Source organism: Ochotona princeps, chromosome 31 (assembly GCF_030435755.1).
Source record: "Ochotona princeps isolate mOchPri1 chromosome 31, mOchPri1.hap1, whole genome shotgun sequence".
Classification (NCBI taxonomy): domain Eukaryota; kingdom Metazoa; phylum Chordata; class Mammalia; order Lagomorpha; family Ochotonidae; genus Ochotona; species Ochotona princeps.
In genome coordinates this window covers 9,501,445-9,522,952 of record NC_080862.1, presented here as the reverse complement: position 1 = coordinate 9,522,952, position 21,508 = coordinate 9,501,445, and the positions used below count along the sequence as shown (strand labels likewise).

General features: G+C 40.3%; 2 protein-coding genes across 5 annotated transcripts in view; one reads left to right on the top strand and one right to left on the bottom strand.

The window, feature by feature from the left end:
• Positions 1–8,385, top strand: part of JAK2 (Janus kinase 2) — a 76,701-nt gene extending 68,316 nt beyond the window's left edge. For all 4 annotated transcript variants that reach the window (XM_058657321.1, XM_058657320.1, XM_058657318.1 and 1 more), the window contains 6 exons: positions 2,178–2,367; positions 3,221–3,345; positions 3,498–3,670; positions 4,915–5,032; positions 7,193–7,306; positions 7,552–8,385. In XM_058657321.1, coding sequence (XP_058513304.1) covers positions 2,178–2,367; positions 3,221–3,345; positions 3,498–3,670; positions 4,915–5,032; positions 7,193–7,306; positions 7,552–7,659 — 828 coding nt within the window. In that variant the 3' untranslated portion in view covers positions 7,660–8,385. The remainder of the gene's footprint in view (positions 1–2,177; positions 2,368–3,220; positions 3,346–3,497; positions 3,671–4,914; positions 5,033–7,192; positions 7,307–7,551) is intronic.
• Positions 8,386–13,003: 4,618 nt separating this feature from the next.
• On the bottom strand, positions 13,004–19,769 carry INSL6 (insulin like 6). The gene is made up of 2 exons (XM_004591872.3): positions 19,486–19,769; positions 13,004–13,407 (listed from the first exon to the last, which is right to left on the bottom strand). The coding sequence occupies exons 1-2, from the start codon at positions 19,730–19,732 to the stop codon at positions 13,049–13,051; spliced, it is 606 nt and encodes a 201-aa protein (XP_004591929.2). The 5' UTR covers positions 19,733–19,769; the 3' UTR covers positions 13,004–13,048.
• Between the last annotated feature and the right edge of the window lie 1,739 nt (positions 19,770–21,508).

Below are 21,508 nucleotides of genomic sequence, written 5' to 3'. Positions count from 1 at the left end.
GTCTCTAAAATCTACTTTCCACAGTTTTAAAGTGTTTATAAAAGTGTTTAAAGTTTTAAAGTATATATAAAAAAGGTTTAATTGTTACATGTTTGACAAATGCTGTGTTAAATAAAACTTTTGGGGCTGCTGCCATGGTGTAGTAGGCTGATCTTTCACCTGTGTCAGCAGGTGTATACTGGTTCATGTCCTAGCTGTTCCACTTCCCTTCCAGCTCCCTGCCTGTGGCCTGGGAAAGCAGTGAAGTATGGTCCAAAGCCTTGGGACCCTGCACCCACATGGGAGATGTGGAGGAGGCTCCTGGCTTTGGATCAGCTGCACTGTGGCCATGGCGGCTATCTGGGGAGTGAACTGGGGATGGAAGATCTCCCTGTCTTTCCCTCTCTCTGTAACTCTGCCTTTTAGGTGAAATTAAAGTGACTCTTCAAAAGTAAAATAAGCCAAAATAATAAAATAAAATAAATTTACAGAAGAACTTCTCAGAGCCTTTAACAAATAGTGAGCATTGACCACATTAAGAGAGTGATACATCAGGCGGTATTTTCCGAAGCAGTTGATCCTGGCATTCCTTGCTAGCGAGGATTTGTAGTTCATTGTGAGTGAGTCAGTGAAGCAGAGAAAGGAACACGTAAGCCTTTCTCTGTGCCTTTTGCTTTCTAGTAATCTCAGGGTGAGATAATATAGTTGCTTAGGATCTAGAATATTGATCAACCATGGTAAGTAGTAGTCTTTATTAAAACTCACAGTCATGTGCAGCCTACATGTTGTAAGAAAAAGAGAGCAGGCCCAACCATAATGGTAAGCTCCCTCCTTCCACTAAGCTTGCTAGGGTAAGATTTTGGTACTAGGTGGCCCTTAAGCTTGGGTTTTGGCTTGGATGCAATATGAAGACCTCGTTTTGAATTTGAAGCTAAGTACAATATCCCAACCTAGTTTTAACGGAACTAAATTTTGGAGGTTATATTACAAATTGGCTTGGTTGTATTAATACTTAGCTGGTGTTTCTTGTTTATAAAATGTTCTTGGGAATGTTTAAACGGCTATAGCAGTGTCACAAAGAAACAAATCAGGCCCATCTAATTACATGTTCAATTATTATTACTGAATAACAAGTGCTTCTAAAACTTAATAGCTGAAAGTAATAGACACTTACTGTCTTTGGTTTCTGTGAGTCAGAAATTTTAAAATAAGACAGGTGGGTTGTTCTAAACCAGGGTCCCTTACAAGACTCTAGTCAAGGTGACTCACAGTGCTTGCTGTCTCACCTGGTGTCTTCGGTAGTAAGTGAGAGCCCAAGCTCACTTACGTGGGCCTGTGTGTAGGGCTGCCTCACAACCTGGCAGCTGAGAGCACACCCAAAGCCAGGTCTTTTTAGAACCTAATTCAGAGTAGCATTTCATCAGTCTTTCCATATTCGCTTCATTACAAGTAAGTAAGTATCAATGTGGCCCAGGCCCAAATAGAGGACATTGTAAGAGAGTATATGAATGCTGGAAGGTGGAGAACACTCGGCATTGTCTGATGGGTTTGGTTGCAGTTTTACTCTGATAGCACCCATTTCAGTAGTAAGAAATACATACAGCATTTATTAAGCTATGCAAGTCTCCTCATGCCCACTTGCATCCAATTATCTATTGACACTCCATAGGAAATGCTTTCTAGAATGTTGCTTGTAGTCACATAGCGAGATATTAGCCAATGTGAGATGAGAGCCCTTGTTTCCCCATTCATGTGTCTGTGGTGCCCCCACTGTCCCACATGCACATGGGATTTGGTGTATGCTTCAGGTGCAAGACTATCTTCTGTTATTATCTTCTTTGGGAAATCACTTACTGTGCCACTAAGATATAAAGAAAATAAAAATTTAAATTCCTATGGATGGCTGCTGTTTTGATCGCATAGCAAACACTAAGCTGCTTCTGCAAAAGGAGCAAGTTCATGTGGCTTGGTCATCTTAGTAATGAATGTTCATTTGTTGCAATGCCTTCTTGTACTAATTTACATTTGAACCTATGCTTCTGAGGAAATTACATTTATGGGTTTTTTCCATCCACTCATTCAAAAAGTGTTTCCTTTAATTCTTATAAGTTGTTTGGCATAGCATTGATAACTCGAGCTACTGGGATTTACTTTATGATTGTTTTTTTTTTCCCCGTGCTAACGGGCATGCTGTTTAGGGTAACTTTGGGAGTGTGGAGATGTGCCGGTACGACCCTCTGCAGGACAACACTGGAGAGGTGGTGGCTGTCAAGAAGCTCCAGCACAGCACTGAAGAGCATCTCCGAGACTTCGAAAGGGAAATTGAAATCCTGAAGTCTCTGCAGCATGACAACATTGTCAAGTACAAAGGAGTGTGCTACAGTGCTGGTACGTTGCCCACCGAGCAGTTTCACACTCAAGGTGTGTCTCTGGCACCCTTGGCACTAGAAACCCCAGTGCCCACAAGAGATCCCTTCTGTGTGACTGAAGATTGTGTTTGATGTTCATGGGTTGTAACTACTAGAAGTCTTTGGCTGGTTGGTTAATCGTTGTATCTCCTGTTCTATTAAATTTACCAAGAGGATGTTAAGTTTTTTGGGAAAGGTTAATGTACTGCATGGGCTGAACACATTCGGTGTTGGAGTGCCTGGGTCCAAGACCTGCCTCTCCTTCTGGTCCAGCTTCCTGCAGTGTGCACGCCGAGGGGCAACAGGTGTTGGCTGGAGTGCGTGGGCCCTTGCCCCACACACTGAGACCCGAATGGAGTTCTGGGTTCTTGCTTTTAGCCCAATCCAGTCTGGTTGTTGCCGATGTTTGAGGAGTAAGCAAGTAGATAGAAGATCAGTCTCTCTTCCATTCTCTCTCTTTGTCACACTGCTTTCCAAATAAAAACTAAGTTTTAATAAAAAGAAAAATTCTTTGCTCACATTTTCTATAAAACATGTTGAAGTTAGATGCTTTGGATGCTTTTTGTTCTATATAAATGAGGAGAAATTTTCTCCATTAGCTTCTTCTGCTTTGCTTATAGAAGACTAAACGTGAAGTTTTAGAAGACTTAAGACATGAATACTTTTAAAGCTTATTCATTCAGAAAGCCCATGCTCTTCACTCCTGTATCACCTTTAGTTTTTATAAAACTTTGTCATCTTTGGCTCAGGTTTTACCTACCTTTCAGTCATTTAGGTATGGTTGTTTTTAAATACTTCATAAGAAAAATGTTTCCTCATTTGTATGTTTAAAGGTCGGCGTAATCTGAGATTAATTATGGAGTATTTACCATATGGAAGTTTACGGGACTATCTCCAAAAACATAAGGAAAGGATTGACCACAAGAAACTGCTGCAGTACACATTTCAAATATGCAAGGTGACGAATGTCCTGCTGTACTAACTGTTAAATCCCTGAGACTTTTTTCCTTCGATTAAATAAATAAATAAATAGATAAACAGGGAGCAAATAGTGGTAAGATCCCTTCCATTTTTATAAAACTAGCTGAAAGAAAAACATCTTGTCCACAGGGTATGGAGTATCTTGGCACAAAAAGATATATTCACAGGGACCTAGCAACGAGAAATATATTGGTAGAGAATGAGAACAGAGTTAAAATTGGAGATTTTGGGTTAACTAAAGTATTGCCTCAAGACAAAGAATACTACAAAGTGAAAGAACCTGGGGAAAGTCCCATATTCTGGTGAGTACAGCGTGTTTCAATATAATAGAGTGAAATTTTAGAGCACAAACTTCAGGTTTTGACTGTTATTGAGTAGTTTGTCATGTCTATATTTATAATAAGAGTGTTTTTCATTGCTTTCATTGGACTGAATGTATTTCTTAGATTATCTCATTTAGCACCCATTTCAACTCTTAGAGCATAACAGTTGTCATCTCCATTGTAAGCCTGAGAGAATCGGGACATAGGTTGAATAACTTACCTGACATCACATTAGTGATAAATGATAGAACTAACTTTTAAACCCAGATGATCTTGTACCTGAAGTTTGTGTTTCTAAGCTTTCTAAACCATTGCTTGAACTCAGTCATTGGTGGAATATTTTTATATGCTGTATCTTATACATTTTTTATGTTGCAGCTAGAAGTAACCTTTTGGAATATTTATGTATTTCTTTGCAAGTCACCCTCACCTGGAAAGGGAGAAGAGACAGAGAGATCCCATCCGCTGGTTTACTTCCCAAGTGGTCAGAATAGCCAGACTGGGCCAGAGCAAAGCCGGAACCAGAAGGTTCCTCTGGGTCTCCCACGTGGGTGCGGGGGCCCAAGGATTTAGGCCTTCCTCTGCCTCTTTCCCGGGTCCGTTAAGCAGGGAGCTGGATGGGAAGTAGAGCTGCCGGAACATGAACTGGTGCTCATACGGCGTACCTGCTCACATTTTTTTTTCTGAATTGAATTTTCATTAAAAATATTATTTGGATGATACCGAAAATTTTGATACATTTCTTATGAAATGAGTCGCATGGAGGAACCCCCCCCACCGCAACAAGTGCATATATCCATGGATGATGATAGTATCTATTCTTACCATGAGACAAGGCTCAGCATTAATTCTGTGTCTTACGTTTCCTTAGTTGTAAAGTGAGAAAACATGTTTATATAAACATGTGTATATATGACTAGGTAATACCAGAAGCAATTCTGTTTCATGTCAGTGTCATTCAGTTTGTGATTCCAAGATATGCCCATAAACAGTATGCATTGATCTACCATCAAAGGCTGTATTGGATGGCAGTTTCATTGAATCTTTTCCAACTTTATTGAAAATAAAGAATTTAGACTTTCAAAAAAGAGTTTATTACCAGTAGTTAGAGTCATTTGTTTTCTCAGTTATATACGATTCTATTATATTATGATCCAGTGATTTGCAGGCAAGAACGGAATTCAGCCAGTCACGGGCCTGTTTCTGGGTGCTCTCTGTTGCAGGTATGCTCCGGAATCACTGACCGAGAGCAAGTTTTCTGTCGCCTCTGATGTTTGGAGCTTTGGAGTGGTCCTGTATGAACTTTTCACGTATATTGAAAAGAGTAAAAGCCCACCAGCGGTTAGTGTGTTTTTGTATTACTCTTTCTCCCTCTCTCTCTTCTTTCCTTCTTTCGTTTAATAAATCAGAAGACTTTATCCAAAATATAACAATAAGCTTAGGGATCATTTTAGGGTTTCTCATGACTTTTTGAGAGGCGATTTTTAACTAAAGAACTCTAGGTTTATTAAATGAATTTAAACGTATAAAGATGAGTTTGTAACACTGTTTCTTTAGTATATTTTGTTAATATGTTTAGTCAATTCAATAAACTTATTCATTCTAGCAATTACTGCATATGTTAACATAAATAAGCCTTTTATACTAATGTTTTTCCTCTTCATTGTAGAATTTTTAATGTGATAAATATGTAAAATTATATCTAATGCGATTACTCAGAGATAATCACTTTAATAATCTAGTATTTTATCTTCCAAGTGTCTTTATTTAAAATAATAAAAGTTAAATTTTATGAAGAAATATTTCTTATAAAACTTAAATTATACTGTTCAGCTTCATGTCTTATTTCATTATATTTCTGCATAGTTTATATGTATTTGCTGCATGGATATTTTGCTGTATTAATACGTATCTGCTGCAAATATGATCTCATTGTTAAATAACATTTTATCATAAGGATATATGTTTGTACATTGATTTCCATTTTCAATCTTTTAAGTAATACTTCAATGAACATAGTAAATATCCTTTTTTATGTATTTATCTTTGATTATGATCTTATAGCATAACTATAGAGGAAAGATTTTGAACCATAGTAAATATTTTTTGTTATTTTAGAATGCTTTCCAGAAAAGCTGTGCTGGATTCGATTTCGATAGCAGTGCAAAGAGATGTACACTCCATCATTTATCATTATATTTTATACATTTTTGCTAAACTGTTAGAAGAAAAGTTGTTTATGTTAATTTGCTTTTCTCTTAGTAGTAGGGTTAGGTATGCGTATGTTAAGTGGGTAAATATGCTTGTACAAGAATTGTCTCTCCTGTGATTTACCTATTTTGATATTGGTGATTTTAAAGTCAATTTTAAGAGCTCTCTTATTTAATGTATAAAAATCATGTATTTGTAAATATTTCTCTGGCTTGTTGTTGACATACAGTTTTCCTCTCTATATTAAGTTATGCCCAAGTATTAATTTTATAGGGGCCGGCATGGTGGTATAGCAAACTAATCCTCCACTTACAGTGCTGGCATCCCTTATAGTCACCAGTTTGAGTCCTAGCTGCTCCTCTTCCCATAGAGCTCCATGCTTAAGGCCTAGGAAAGCATCACAGGATCGCTCAAGTCCTTAGGTCCCTGCCTCCATGTGGGAGACCAGGAAAACCCTCCCGGCTCCCAGCTTCAGAACAGCACAGTTCTGGCTGTTGCAGCCAGTTGGAGGGTGAACCAGCAGATGGTGGATCTTTCTCTGTAACTCTTCCAAGTAAAAGTAAATAAATCTTTAAAAGATAATAATTATGTATTTTTCTATTTCCTGTTTTACACTTGTTTAAGTTTATTTATTTGAAAGGCAAAGTTCCAGAAAAGGAGTGGCGGGAGAAATAGGGAGAGATCCTCCACCTGCAGGTTCACTCCCCAGTTGGCCACACAGGCAGGGCTAAGCCAGACAGCAGCCAGGAACTTCAGCTGGGTCTCCGATGTGGGCAGCAGGGACACAGCAGCCGAGTCATCACCTGCTGCCTCTGTGATGCAGTAGCCAGAGAGCTGGGCAGGTGGAGCTGCAGCATCCATCCAGCACTCATGAGCCCCAGCATGGCAGCCTAGCCTGACAGCTGAATCAACCCTACCACAGTGCTGGCCGCCATACTTTATTTCAACTAAAATATGATGTCCTGTGTTGAAGCAACAAGAAAACCCAAAGTAAATATCTCTTTCACTCACATGGGTCCCCGTCAAGGAATTTGTGTTGAGTTTGCTAACTGTCATAGAGATGGCATTATACAATTTCCACATTTCGTGGTTTTTTTGTGACATGTGACTGGAAGGAAATTTGGGGTTAAAGTAGTTTGTTTTTTTTTAAAAGGGACCCACCATATCAAAGTATATCTGCACTAAATTTAACAATTTACTGGGAAAGAAGTTCGAGAAAGAATTCTGTTTCAGGTTGAATATACCAAGAAGAAAACCAGAACCTAATTAAAGAGTGGGTTTGTGTTTCAGGAGTTCATGCGCATGATTGGCAATGACAAACAGGGACAGATGATTGTATTCCATTTAATAGAACTCTTGAAAAACAACGGGAGATTACCAAGACCAGATGGATGTCCAGATGAGGTAACAACGTTTTTTTTTTCCATCTCCACATTTATTTATTTATTTTTACTCAAGGAGTTCAGGTCACTTTCTGGAATTTAATTCGCCGAGCTTTTAGAGAAAGAGCATAAACAGATGAAAATAGATCCAGGCTTGGCTAAGACACATGTCCTAATAAGAAAATTAACTGGGATTTCATATTCATGTCTTTCACCCATATGGCATGAAGTACTGGTTGTAATTTTGTCTTACCTCCTCTCTCACAGATCTATATGATTATGACAGAATGCTGGAACAATAATGTAAATCAGCGTCCCTCTTTTAGGGACCTAGCTGTTCGAGTGGATCAAATAAGGGACACCATGGCTGGGTGAAACAGATGACCTTCACACCGACACCAAAGTGGACTCACTCACAGAACTCAGTATTTCCCATTGCTGTGGACTGCTGTGACATAGAGTGTGACATGTCATGATGCTAGTCAGCAAAGGTGTGAAAATACCAGCTCAACAGTGATGATTCCAAGTGGGGCTACAAGTGGAAAACATGGATGAAAACTTCAGAGCAAGGAATTTTATAAAAAGTTTCATGAACTGTATCAGTTAACTTTTCTCTGTCAAAGGACAGAAAAACAAAAGGACTTCTCAACTCAGCTTTTTAAGGGATAAACAAATTATAATGTAAACTTTGAATTGTTCAGGATGCACAAAATATGTATGTACAGTTTTTATCACAACCAGTGTGTAATACCTTGGCATCTTGTGTGATGTTTTACACAGGGCTGAAGTTCATTCATTATGTTTTCTAATTTTTCCATAGTTGATTTTCAACAACTTCACCCTAAAAAGAAAGCATGATGCTTAGATGAATGAAAAAAAGCACTTTTGCATTCTTGTTTGTCTCTATCACTGACCAGCAATATAAGCAGGTGTAAACTTTCAGTTTGTAGTTGCATGCACTGTAAATATTTTTCAAAGCAAAGGGAACAAATGCCTAGTTTTATTTGTACAGGAAATCTCCCTTGCCCTAAAGAACACATTTTGAAATGGAACAAGCTTACAAAGATAAAACATAATCTATTTTCTTATTTGTTTCTCTCATGCCTATTTATGGTGACTGTATTTTTTAAATAGAGCTATCTCCAGTTTTTTCAAAGGCCACATGAATACTTTTCTTTTGAAATTTCAGAATTAAGAATGCCAGGAATAGTGTCATTCTTTGGAGCTGTTAACTGCCAGCCAGTTTGTTCGATCCCGGGGAGCTTATGGTCATGCATTAAATTTAAGCATAAGCCATAAAATTGATTGGTGTTAAAATGTCTAAGCTTATTAAGACACATAAGAAGTGGGCAGAGAATATTTTTCTAAAGGCTGTATATTTGTGGGGTTTTGTAATTCTCTATTTCAAGTCATAGAAGAGATTTTCTTGTATAATATAAACTCATGCAGTAGGGAGAAATTAAGGAAATTGGTGAAAAGGAATGTTTGTTAATCTTATTCAAGAATGCCAGCAGTGCATTTAGAATGTGCAACTTTAAGGAAATGAGACGCATACAACTTTTTAGTTTCAATACAAAGGATTGTTTGTTGTCATTCTACTTTACTTGAGATGCCATATCGAAAATAAAATATGGTGGGTTTTTGTGTGCTTGTTATTTATACAAAGTCTAAAATATCTGATATTTTGGCTAAAAAGAAAATAGTTTCTTTTCAGTGGTCAAATTTTTCAGTTTTTAAAACTTGTATTGAAGACTTCTGACTTTTGGTTGAAAGAGAATAAATGAATTTCACATTGATCATCTTGAAAGCATCTTAGTAGCTGTTGGATGCAGAAATTACCAAAAAAGTGACTTAAATCTTTTAGAAATATTTCTAGTAGATGTTCTGAGGAAGACTTTGAATTTGTAAATGTATCTCAAGAATTTTTATATGAAATGAAGAGATCTTCCAATCTACTTTTCACGTGAAAAGTAGCATACACAATATGCTTAGTCTTAGATTTCTGTACAAAATTTTAGTACTTAAAGATATAATATTCTCAAAAGTCTGCAACATTTGTTTTTTTAAAACAATGGTATGAACTAGATGTCTTCAAACAATTTTGATGTTTCATCTTTTAGGTAAACAGTGTCACAAATCCACTCTTTTTTAGAGTGGGGTGACTATTAAAATCCTAAGTTTTCAGCAAATATCTTTTTCATTCTGAGTTCGTTATATATTAAGTTTTGGTTCTGAAAATCTGTAGAGGAATTAACATTGCTGCTGTTAAGTTGGTTCTGCACGCTGCCAGTTTATTCCAAAATGCTTTTTCAAGTGAATATTATCCAAAAATGTGGATAAAGTTTTTTTTTCTTAGAATTCTATAATTCTGTAAATATTCCAGGCTACCAAGTTATACAGTCTTTATAAATAGCTGCCTACTTCTGTGAGTACTTGCTTTGGTAAATTGTCATTTTTTTTTCATGCTATTTATGTATCCTGTCAGTAAAACTATACCATGCTATTCAAGAGTACTTTCTTAAGAAGTCTACTTAATTTAAAATGAAGTGATATTTTTATCCTAACTTCCGATAAATTTTTATTTAAGCAGATTTTGTATGCAGGAGATATCAGAAAAGACTTAAAAGTTCATTACCTGGGAGACCAGTTTCATATCTGGATTTATGTACTTAATTTATTGAGACTGTTAATTTCTTCATTGTTCCTTTAACATGTTCCCACAAAATTGAAATGTGGACATAATAAATATTCAGAAGTTATTTTCTTTTGTATTGCCACCTAAAACTAAGGATCAGGTGAGGAGTGTGCAGAGAAATCTATTTATATTACAAAACTTTCAGATTTTAAGAAATGTTTCCTGTGACTGTGATCTGCTGGGCTATTTTTTATGAATATTGCTGTGTCTACTCTAAAACTGGTACTTAAATAATTTCTAATGAAATTTTCTCTAATTTTTCAACATAATATTTTGTTCTGTTAGAATGAATGATAAGTCACCAGATTATCCAAATAACAGACTAAGCTGTATGAATTAAGTTTGACTTAAGAAAAATAGGAAGGATCTTCAATATTTTGGACAATGAGCACCATGTATTTCAAAATTTATTAGCAGCAAAATAGACCTCTTAAATTTCATTTTCCATGAACATTTTAAAGATTTTTTTTTTTTACAGGAAAGTCAGATACACAGAGAGGAGGAGAGACAGAGAGGAAGATCTTCAATCCACTGATTCACTCCCCAAGTGGCTGCGAGCCGGAACTGAGCTGATCCGAAGCCAGAAGCCAGGAGTCTCTTCCAGGTCTCCCACATGGGTTCAGGGTACCAAGGCCTTGTCCATCCTCGATTGCCATCCCAAGGTACAAGCGGGGAGTTCGATAGGAATCGGGGCCACTGGGATTAGAACCTGTGAGCACATGGGATCCTAGTGCATGCAAGGTGAGGACTCCAGCTGCTAGGCTACCACACCGGACCTCTGTGAACATTATTAAGTATCTTCATATCATTGCTATAATTTTTGACATTTTCCCCACTACGTTTTCTTCTAAGTGTGCTTTTCCCCATTTTGAGTTCATTTTTCTATGTGATAGTCAGGAAAGGGTCCAACCCAATTTCTCTATAACTAACTCTTAGTTTTCCTAGAAATTGTCTTTTCCTTTATTCTGTTCTTAGTACCCTTGATGCTAAATCTTTGATCACCCCCCAGCGTTTACTCCTGTCCGTGTCCACACCATGCCAGACGACGTCATTCCATTCCATCGTCCTACCAGGGTTCCTTTAAACTTTCAAAAAGCTTACATGGGGTGACCTCTGAGAGAATTAGGCCAGATTATAAAGAAGTGTTGTTTAAATTGGCTTCCTACGTAGATATTTCTGGTTGCTTGAGAAAGCAAATGATCTTTTCCAATAATCCCCATAGATCACTGGCATGCTAGAAGAGACGGGTGAAGCCACTCGTGTCATAGTTGAGGAAATAATCCAAAGGAATAACACGCCCACATTGCAGAGCTGAGCAAGAGCAAAGCCATGCTGGGGGCCAGTTCTTCTGACTCTGATCCATACCTTTTTATGGCATATGCTGAGAGTGTATTTCTACTGATGTATTTATTCAAAAAGGCAGCGTGACATCTTCCATCTGCTGGTTTGCTCCCCAGATGCGCAAAAACAGCTGAGGCTGGGCAAGCTGAAGCCGGGAGCTGGGAACTCAGGTACTTAGGCCATCATCTGCTCTTCCCTACACACATTATCAGGCAGCTGGATTTGAAGCAGAGTAGCTGGGACTTAGGCTGGCACTCCTTTCTGAGATGTAGGCATTTTAAGATGCAGCTTAGGGCCCAGCGGCGTGGCCTAGTGGCTAAAGTCCTTGCCTTGAACACCCCGGGATCCCATATGGGTGCCGGTTCTAATCCCGGCAGCTCCACTTCCCATCCAGCTCTCTGCTTGTGGCCTGGGAAAGCAGTTGAGGACGGCCCAATGCATTGGGACCCTGCACCTGCACGAGGGACCCATGTATATTTGGAATCTTTGGCAAGATTTCAAATGATGCTTACCAACTAGTTAATGGGTAAAAAGTAAGGATTTCGCTTTAGATTTTTTTGGACTAATTTTTCTCTAGCTTGTAGCATTACAGTTGTTTCATATGTGGACATAAATTGAAAAACACCATAAAAATATTATGTTACATAGTTATATAATATTTATTTGGAGTAAAGATACATAGGTACACATAAAAGGATTTTAACACTATTCATATGGTGACTGTTCCACCAGAACTTTTTTGTCTTTCAGATACTGCAGGTCTTGTAACTAATTTCAGCTGGTCTGTGGTGACATCCTAGGACTGTAGTACTAGGAATTCCCAGCGGATGCTAATGCTGCTTGTTCGGTGAGGGAGCAGGCTTTGAGAGCCCACACTGCACACATTCGAATAATACGGGAATCGGGTGACACACGATTTCACTACTTTCAAAGCAAAGACAGGGTACCTTGTAGAGGCCCTACGCCCTAAAGTCACTTACTGAACTCTCTGTAAGATCATACTAGAAACTGTGAAGAGAAATTGAACAGCTACTAAAAATAAAACTCAAGAAAATAAGAATGACAATAAGGTGCCAGGACTCTACCATTGTCTATACCTACAATGTCATGATACACTTAAATAGCAGAATGATGGACTTACGATTGTTGCTGAAGGAGTGTATTATTGTAATAACACGGTGGAAAACAGTACAAGAGGATGAGGGGCTTGGAAGGAGAAATCCATGTGTCTATGGAAAAAATAGTAATATAAAAAAAAGTGGAGCAGCTGAGACCGAAACCAACCAACCAAACAAACAAAAAGAGTGTCACTACTATCACAGTGCAAGCGCATCAACGGAGTGGTGTCTGGTTAGCTATTTCTGGTGCTGGAACAGATGTTGTAGCATCGTGGACTGAGCGTATCATCATGGGCATCAATCTGGATGACATATAGATAGAATAGAGGAAAATGCCACAATCCATTGAATTGCAGCTTAAAAGACAAGAAGCGAACAGGTAATCCTTAGAGCCTCAATGATCATGCCGTCTTTTTAAAATATAAGGAAAATAAGAGACAAAATAGGAATCGACAAGGGAAACCCTAAGATCCTATTCTGTCAAAAGATGCTGCCTAATGCTGCAAGGCCATTCAGGCGGTGTCCACAGCATAGCCCCCAAAGGCACAATTACCAAGTAGCGAACTCAATCTATTCATCTTTTATTAAGTTAATAGAATTCCTGTGATGGTCAGAACAGTTCGGTCCTAAGTGCTGCTGCTTTTAAGTTGTTGAAATCAATATAAGGAAGACATGCGATGCCCAGTTCTTCTTTGGTGCATCCCTTCAGACAACACTTATCTGAGTACCCTCTGCGTCTTCTCTGGGGATGATTCCCCCAAAACATACTGCTTAAGGTTTTAATTCGGTCTGTGCTTTCCTTCTGTACTTTGATGCGCTGGTGAACATCTGGGTTGCTCTCAGGAGATGAAGGCAGTGCTCTGACGGCCAGAGGAGGAGCGGGTTGGGCCCTCTTGTGGTGAGACTCAGGCAGTGACTGCAGCTTCCAATCATCTGTTCCTTCATCCTGAGAGGCAGTAGTAGGTAAGACTGTTGAGAGACACGGAAAAAAAAAAAATCTATTAAGATTTTCTATTACGAGAAAAATAGAATCAGTTTCTTTAAAAAAATAATCACATTCTAAATAAAGAATGGACCGTATTGCTTCAAAGCAGCATATACTTTTGTTAAAAGAATTGAATCATCTCCCTATTAGAATAGTCCATGAAATGTGCACATTTTCATGCTAACGTTTTCTTTTTTTTTTTAGATTTATTTTATTTTTATTACAAAGTCAGATATACTGAGAGGAGGAGAGATAGAGAGGAAGTGGAGCTGCCGGGATTAGAACCAGCAGCCATATGGGATCAAGGCGAGGACCTTAGCCACTAGACCACGCTGCCAAGCCCAATGCTAACGTTTTCACTGAGATGCCACGCACATGCAATCAGATTCGGAATTGTATAGGTCAATGCTTTTCAGTGTACTGACTCAGCTCTGTAGTCATCATTTGTAATACCTCTCCCCCAAACCTCTCTGCATTAACAGTCACTCCCATTTCCCTGTTCCCTTAGCAATCACCTAGTCCATTTGCTGTCTATGTGAATTTGCCTACTCTGTATATTTCAGATAAATGGAAATATACAATATAGGGTTGTTTGTGTCTTTTTTCACTTATAATATTTTCAGTGTTCATCCATGTAATAGTATTTCATTCCTATTATGGTTGAATAATTTTCTATTACACAGACAGTCCACATTTTGTTTATTCATTTAGTAGTTGAAGGACATTTAGAGGTTTCCACTTTTGGTTATTATGATGACACTGCTATTAAAACAAAGTTTGTGTGATATGCTTATTTGTTTAACGTTTGGAGGTACTACCTAAATTTCCACAGGATCTACACATTTTACAATTCCATTACCAATTTACTGGGGTTCCAATTTCTGCACTCGTTCACCAACAACTAATGCTTCACAATTTTCAAATTACAGGAATATGAAGGGTTGTGACATGGCATTTCATTGTGGGCAACCCCCCACTCCATTTTTAGTTTGAAAGGCAGGGAGAGAGGTGTCTCCCACTTGCTGGTTTATTCTCCAAGTACCTGCAACAGTTGGGCTGGCCCAGGCTGAGCCAGGAGTCCAGAGCTCAACCCAGATCTCCCACATCAATGGCAGAGATCCAAGCGGTTGGGCTATTAGCTGCTGCCTCCCAAGCATACGCATTAGCAGGAAGCTGGAACCAAAAGTAGATTTGGAATTCACACCCAGTCAGTCTGAGATGAGAACTGGGTGTTCCAGGTGATGTCTTCAGCATTGTCCAAACACCTTCCCCCCAGTGTGGTTTCTACTTAATGACTTATGATGCTGAACATCTTTTTATATGCTTATTATGTGCTCTTGGTGGAGAAATGTCTATTCAAATTACTTAGCCATTTTTAAATTGGGCTATCCTCTTCTGCATATTTTATAACCATTACCTCCCCCTCAAAACTATCCATTAGCAATCACTCTCATTCTCAAGTGGCTAACAGAAACCATTTTTTCCCTGAAATATAAAGAAATGGAGAAATTACATTCCCAAGATATAATGAACTAAATGTTGCCATTATACTGCTCTTAATGTATTCTGCATTCTGGTGTACTGAATACTGAAACTAAACTCTAAAAGGTAATCATTTGGAGGTCAGCTAAACTTCCGCCATGACCCTTGCCCATTTATGGTTCCTCCTAGGAACTTTGTCAACAGCTTTCACTGTAGAACCAGTCCTTGGAACCATATCATCTCACCTTATAGTCAGTTACAAGATACTGGAAATTGGGACCTGATTTCCAGGAAGCCAATAATTTTTACATTATCCAGCAAGCAATGTCAAGTTAAAAAAATTGAATTGGTTTAATCACATCTTCTCCTTTGAAATTAGAACTAAAAAGTGATAAGAAAAGGTGGCAACAAAAGTTGAAAAGTTTCTATGAGGTTTCTCATGGCAAGCTGAAGCTGAAAATAAGAACAGAAAGGAGAAAAGATTCAAAAAGGCAGGAAAAAAGAAGGTGGTTTTTAGAGTGAACGTGATTTTGTAGGCTTTCCAAACTCACTTCTGGAGTTTTGGGGGGCATTTTATAATAACACTACTTCCCTCTTTTTCTTGAAATTTAGGTGAATCTCTGTCTTTCGCTGTTAAGAGTACTATTATAGCACTTTTTAATAACTTTGTGCTTATTTAAAACGTTGATCATTAAAACGGTTAATAAATAGAACTCTAGCCAGATGCATTAAGAAATAAGATAACAGAATGTGGTAGGAAAAGAACAGATACACATAAAAATATGAAGGGAATCAGTAGGGGAGAGGGAGCTTGGAAAGGGGATAAAGGAAATCCCAGAGCCTATGGAATTGCATCATAAAATAGAAAGTTAAATTAAAAAACAGGTACACAAACAACTAAGTTTCAAAATAAATTAAATGTAATGAGTGCTTGTACATTTAACAATCAAAATGAAATGGATTAATTCCTAAATTATAAGACACTTTAATTGGCACACAAAGTAAAAAAAAAGGGCATAAAGTTACCATCAATGTTCAAATAAGTTACACTTACTAGAGAAATGTACATATATACCCTTTAAGATTTGAAGCAAGACATATCACTGTGACTACCACCTAACACCTCTAGAGGATGTGGAAACGCTAGTTGGAAAGGAAAAGAAGAATGGTACAAGATTTAGAAATAAAGTGATAACACTGTCTTTTGTAAAGAACGAACAACTGAATCAAGAAATTGTTAACATAATTCAGTATGGTTGCTAGAGCAACTTAGAAGACTCAATTGCTTTCTCTAACCATAACTAACTAAAAATTTAATTCACAAGTATTTATAGTAGCAACTAAAAGCAAATATCACAACTTAATCAAACTAGTCCAAAGGGGCCAGTGCTTGGCTCCACGGGCTAATCCTCTAACCTGCAAGCATCGGCATTGCATAGAGATGCTCATTCTAGTCCTGGCTGCTCTGCTTCCTACTCAGCTCCCTGTTTATGGCCTGGAGACACAGGTAAAGAAGGGCTCAAGGCTCTGGGACCCTGCACCCGTATTGGAGACCCAGAGGAAGCTCCTTGCTGCTGGTTTTAGATAGACTCAGCTGTGCCATTGCAAATTGGGGAGTGTGACAGTAAATGGAAGATCTGTCTCTCTTTCTCTTTGTAAACCTGCTTTTCTAATGAAAAATAAATAAATCTTAAAAATACATAGTCTTCATAGAAAGACTACTAGGAAGATAGTCCATAATTTTGATAGGGATGAATTTTCATTACAAAGAAGTGGGGTCTCCTAACTTTAACCCATGTAACTCCATGCATCCTGACTATACTTTTAGATTAATTTAAAAATTCAGTCAGCCCACTCCCACATAGATATGGAAGAATGAATATCAGAGATAAATCTAGTCAATCTTAAAGGAAGACTATTGGGATGCCCTCGCAAAGTGGGAGTGTTAAAAGCAGCAAAGCAATGACACAAGGTCGAACACACCAATGAAACAGAATGGGAGGCTCAGACAAACTTAACGAGGAAAAGAATGTTTGCTTAGTAAAAGGTGTCCAGAAAACTAGCTTCATATGTATATTATGTAAGGCTTTCTGAAATACCACCAAGAGATGACAAAATGGGAAAATATCGTTTTCATGATCTAAAATCAGCAATTGATCATTATATGTCGATTTGAATAACTCTTAGAGTCAACCGGAAAATTGCAAAAACAAGGAAATATGGGCAAAATAGCGAAACAGAAAATTTTCAGAAAGATGAAAGACAAAAAGTTGACATGCAAGGGTGGAGATGCTCAAACCCAGCACAAGTTACAATGTAAATGTGATTTCATGCCTGCAGCACTGTGCAGAACTAAAAAAATGATGTAATACTAATTGATGGCATCCACATGAGGACACAAAGTTGATGGTTCAACCATCAACTGGTGTAGCCCTGTCGGAGAACAATTTGACACACTTCAAGCAAGTCAAGAATAAATAATTTGTAACACAACAATTCTACCCTGTAGATATTTATCCTAGACAAATTCCCACACGGGTCCATAAGCGGTCATATACAACGATGTTCCCAGCCTTGCTTTTCAAAATGGCGGGAAGATGAAGGCTATCCAGGTAGGTATTTATCACTCCAACTGTGAGTGCAATGCAACCTTCTGCAGAAAATGGAGTAAACGTTCACATTACAGCAATAACATACAGAAATCTTGCTCCCCCTACACAATCTTGAGAGTTTCTTCCTCCCTCCCTTAAAAAAAATCATTTATTTATTTGAAAGAGTTACAGAGGGAAGCAGAGAGACAATGTTTCTGCAATGGCTGGAGCTGGGCTTGTCCCAAGGAGCCTGGAGCTTTTCCAGGCTTCCCACACGGGTGTGGTGGCCCGAGGACTTGAGCCATGCTCTCCCACGGCTTTCCCAGCATGTCATCAGGGAAGCTGGATCAGAAGTGGAGCAGCCAGGACATGAACTGGTGTCCATAGGGGATGTTGGATCTGAAGATGGAGGCTTAACACACTACATTATCACACCAGCCCTCACTGTTCTTTATTCTGAGGTTCCATGAGGGCAGTAGACTTCACCGTTTTCTATTTCAAACACCAAAAATGTTTCCCACATAAAGTCACTCAAATTTTGTTGAATTCATAACATAAAGACTGGTTTCCTGCATGGCCCAGTTAGGATCTCTAAGCAAAAGACCAAAGTATAGATGAACATAGCCAAGAGTAGCCAAATATGATCAATTCAACTGAAAGCTGAAACATTCATGAATTCATTCGGCACAAGATGGTCTGGAGAAAAAGAGCCCTCATTTGCTAGGCAGTGGAGACGCAGGTGAGAGGGGGGCTCAGTAAATAGGCTAATGGAGAAAAGTCTTACGCAGTCGGGTCTTTCCTGGTACTTCTTATAACTTGATCAGGGAATGGAGTGATTGCTCTCAAATGAAAATATGTTGCCGTATTGGTAGCTCTTGTTAGCCTGCCTCTGTCTTCGCTTCACTCTAGCAGCAAGTCTTGGTTGGAGATCAAATCAACATCCTATCACACAAAAGCTTGTATGAGACAGCTTCCATAAAATAGTACATCACGCAGGGCTGGCTCTGTGGAAGTGAGTCTTGTGTGTTCACACAGGTCCTGCATTTGATTTTAACGCCCCACTGCCCTAATCTTGAAAGTCTCAATAATCGTGTGAATTGATAAGAGAGGTGCAAGTACAATGAACTTGTAAGCGAGGACTGGTGGAAGAATGTACAGGAGATACTGACCAGAAAGGGAGCAAGCTTAACATTTTACTCTCTTTAACTCCTTCCCTGCCTTTTGACCAAAGGGTTTTCCTTTCTCGCCTTGGATTGGGTTGAGCCAGTCAGGTAGCCAGTCCTATGAGTACTCAAAAAGATAGCACGTTAGATGCCTTCGCAGAATAGAACGTGAGGATTCAAAAAACAAAAAACAATGCTGAGCTGGCATCGGGAAGCAGAGGGTTAAACTTTCGTCTGCAATGCCAGCATCCTGTATGGGAGACAGTTCAAGTCCCAGTTGCTCCACTTTCCATACTGCTCCTTGGTAATGTACCTGGAAAAGCAGAAGGCGGTCCAAACTGAGGCGTCAGCTCCCACGTGAGACCTGGATGAAGTTCCTGGCCATCTGGGGAGAGAACCAGCCCATGGAAGATACTTTCCTGTTCTTTTCTCTGTTATCTCTGCCTTTCAAATACATAAATGTAAAAAGATAAAACACAGGCACACACAGAGCAATGCTGACTTCACAGGGACAACAAGACCTAAGGCTTGTTTTGAAGGGCCAAATGGGGTTTGCAGGATGGCAAACATGCCTCTGCAAGGTGCTTCTACGGGACAACAGTATGCTCACATACGCCTATAATTAATTCCTATTGATCACACAAAAGCAAACACTTTACTTGGATTTTGTATATTTTCCATCCCCTGGTTATTATTATCTATTTATTTAAAAATTTGCCTGTGTTCTAAACACAAATCCCATTTCCTGGGGAAACTTATTCTGATAGAACACACTTGGGGATGACAAATGTACCGAGATGCACACGCCTGTGGCCGAGCTGTTTACCTGGTTTTACTCCAAATTGGTCCGGGATGAAGGCAACAGTGCTTCCCGACTCCCCGGAAATCTGCTCCTCCAAAGGGGTCTGCTCCTCGAAATGGAACTTGCTCCAGTCCCCATGGCCGCAAAGTTTTACTATTTCTTTCAGTAGGTGCCGGCCGCACAGCTTCCTGGCCCTGCTTAAGTCCTGGTTCAGCTCACGGGAAAATCCAATCAGTAGGAGCCCCAGCCACACACAGAAGAGGCGAGGCATCCCGGGAACCCCAGGCCAGGGAACCCAGGCTCTGCAACTGCCGTTTGCCCGCCGGGCCGGGCCGGTTCCAACACTGCTGCCCCTCTCTGCGCCTGCGCCAGAGGTGGGCACGCACAGAACGCCGGCGTGAGGAGCCAGGGCCGCGTGAGGAGCCAGGGCCAGGTGAGAACACCTGCGTGAATGTCCGCGTGAGGGGCGTGAGGGGTCAGGGTCATGCGTGAACACCCTCGTGAGGCGCCAGGGCCGCGTGAGAACGCCCGCGTGAGGAGCTTGAGGAGCCAGGGCCGCGTGAGATCACCCGCGTGAACGTCCGCGTGAACGTCCGCGTGAGGGGCGTGAGGGGCGTGAGGGGCGTGAGGGGCGTGAGGGGCGTGAGGGGCGTGAGGGGTCCGGGTCACGCGTGAACACCCCCGTGAGGCGCCAGGGCCGCGTGGGAACGCCCCGTGAGGTGCGTGAGGTGTGAGAGGCGTGAGGCTCGAGCCGACGGGGCTCGGGCCTGGTTTTTCTATGGGCTGTGTGGCCGTGGGGGACTGACTCCTAAAATGAGAGCTCAGGAGATCCGGGCCTGTTCGGTGGATTCGTGTGTTTCTTTCCTTCCTCTCGGGGATGTATTCATTCAATGAAAAGGGGCCTAGTGGCTAAATCTTTGCTTTGCATGCACTAGGATCCCATACGGGCGCCGGTTCTAATCCCGGCAGCTCCACTTCCCATCCAGCTCCCTGCCTGTGGCCTGGGAAAGCATTGGAGGACGGCCCAATGCATTGGGACCCTGCACCCGTGTGGGAGACCCGGAAGAGGCTCCTGGCTCCTGGCTTAGCTCCAGCCGTTGCGGCCACTTGCGGAGTGAACCAGAGAATGGAAGATCTATCCCTTCTTCTCTCTGTAAATCCTTTAAAAAGAGAAGTTGAGACCGCCGGGACCCAGATAACTGAAAAAATGTTCCCTCTGGCTGGACTGTGTTTCCCGCCTTTGTGTGTGTGTGTGTGTTTGTTTTGGTCTGGTTTTGCCTAACATTGTTTGGCTTCACCCAGGCATAGCTGTCGTGTCCTTCGTGGCGTTTATGTAGATATGTGTGGTTACGTTTTCTTTCCCTAAAATCGCTGCGTTTCCTGAAAGCAAAGAGCCTATGTCCGTGGTATTCCCTGTATCCCGGCGGGTAGCCGTTAAACACATGTGTGTTCAGACGCAGATTTGTGCACTAGGTTATGGTCGGTGGGCTTTAAAGTCAGAATCAGAGATTGTTTTTGAAAATTCCCAGTGGATCTCGAACTGCATTAGAACAGAAACGGCTGGGATGCTGTTCCTAGTGGGGGTGCTGTTCCGAGGCACCTGACGGGGCAGTGGGTTTGCTGAAGTGCTGGAGGAGTGTTGCCAAATTATGGTGTGCCCGTGGCCTGGCTCACCGGAGGATTTGCATTCAGAGAATAACAGCGTGAAGTGCCCGTTAGAGGTATTTCTGTTCTATTAGGAAGGAAAGGACGGCGAGTTGCGCCGAAGCTGTGGGGTCGCTGTTGTTGGGAGGTGTGTTGGCTCCGAAGGATTCGCTGTCAGCCACTAGGGGGCGCTCGGGGGCCTTTGTCAGCAATCCCCATCGTTGACAATGTTATCTTCGCCCTCTATCCCTGTCTTCTGCCTTTCTCCATTTCCTCTTCCACGGTTATCTATGAATACTGTTAAATCAGGTGGAATTCATTTTTCTTATTTTTTAAGATTAAAAAAAAACCCATAGATTAACACAGACCGGTCACCTTCTTTGCAAAACAACTAATGAGTGGC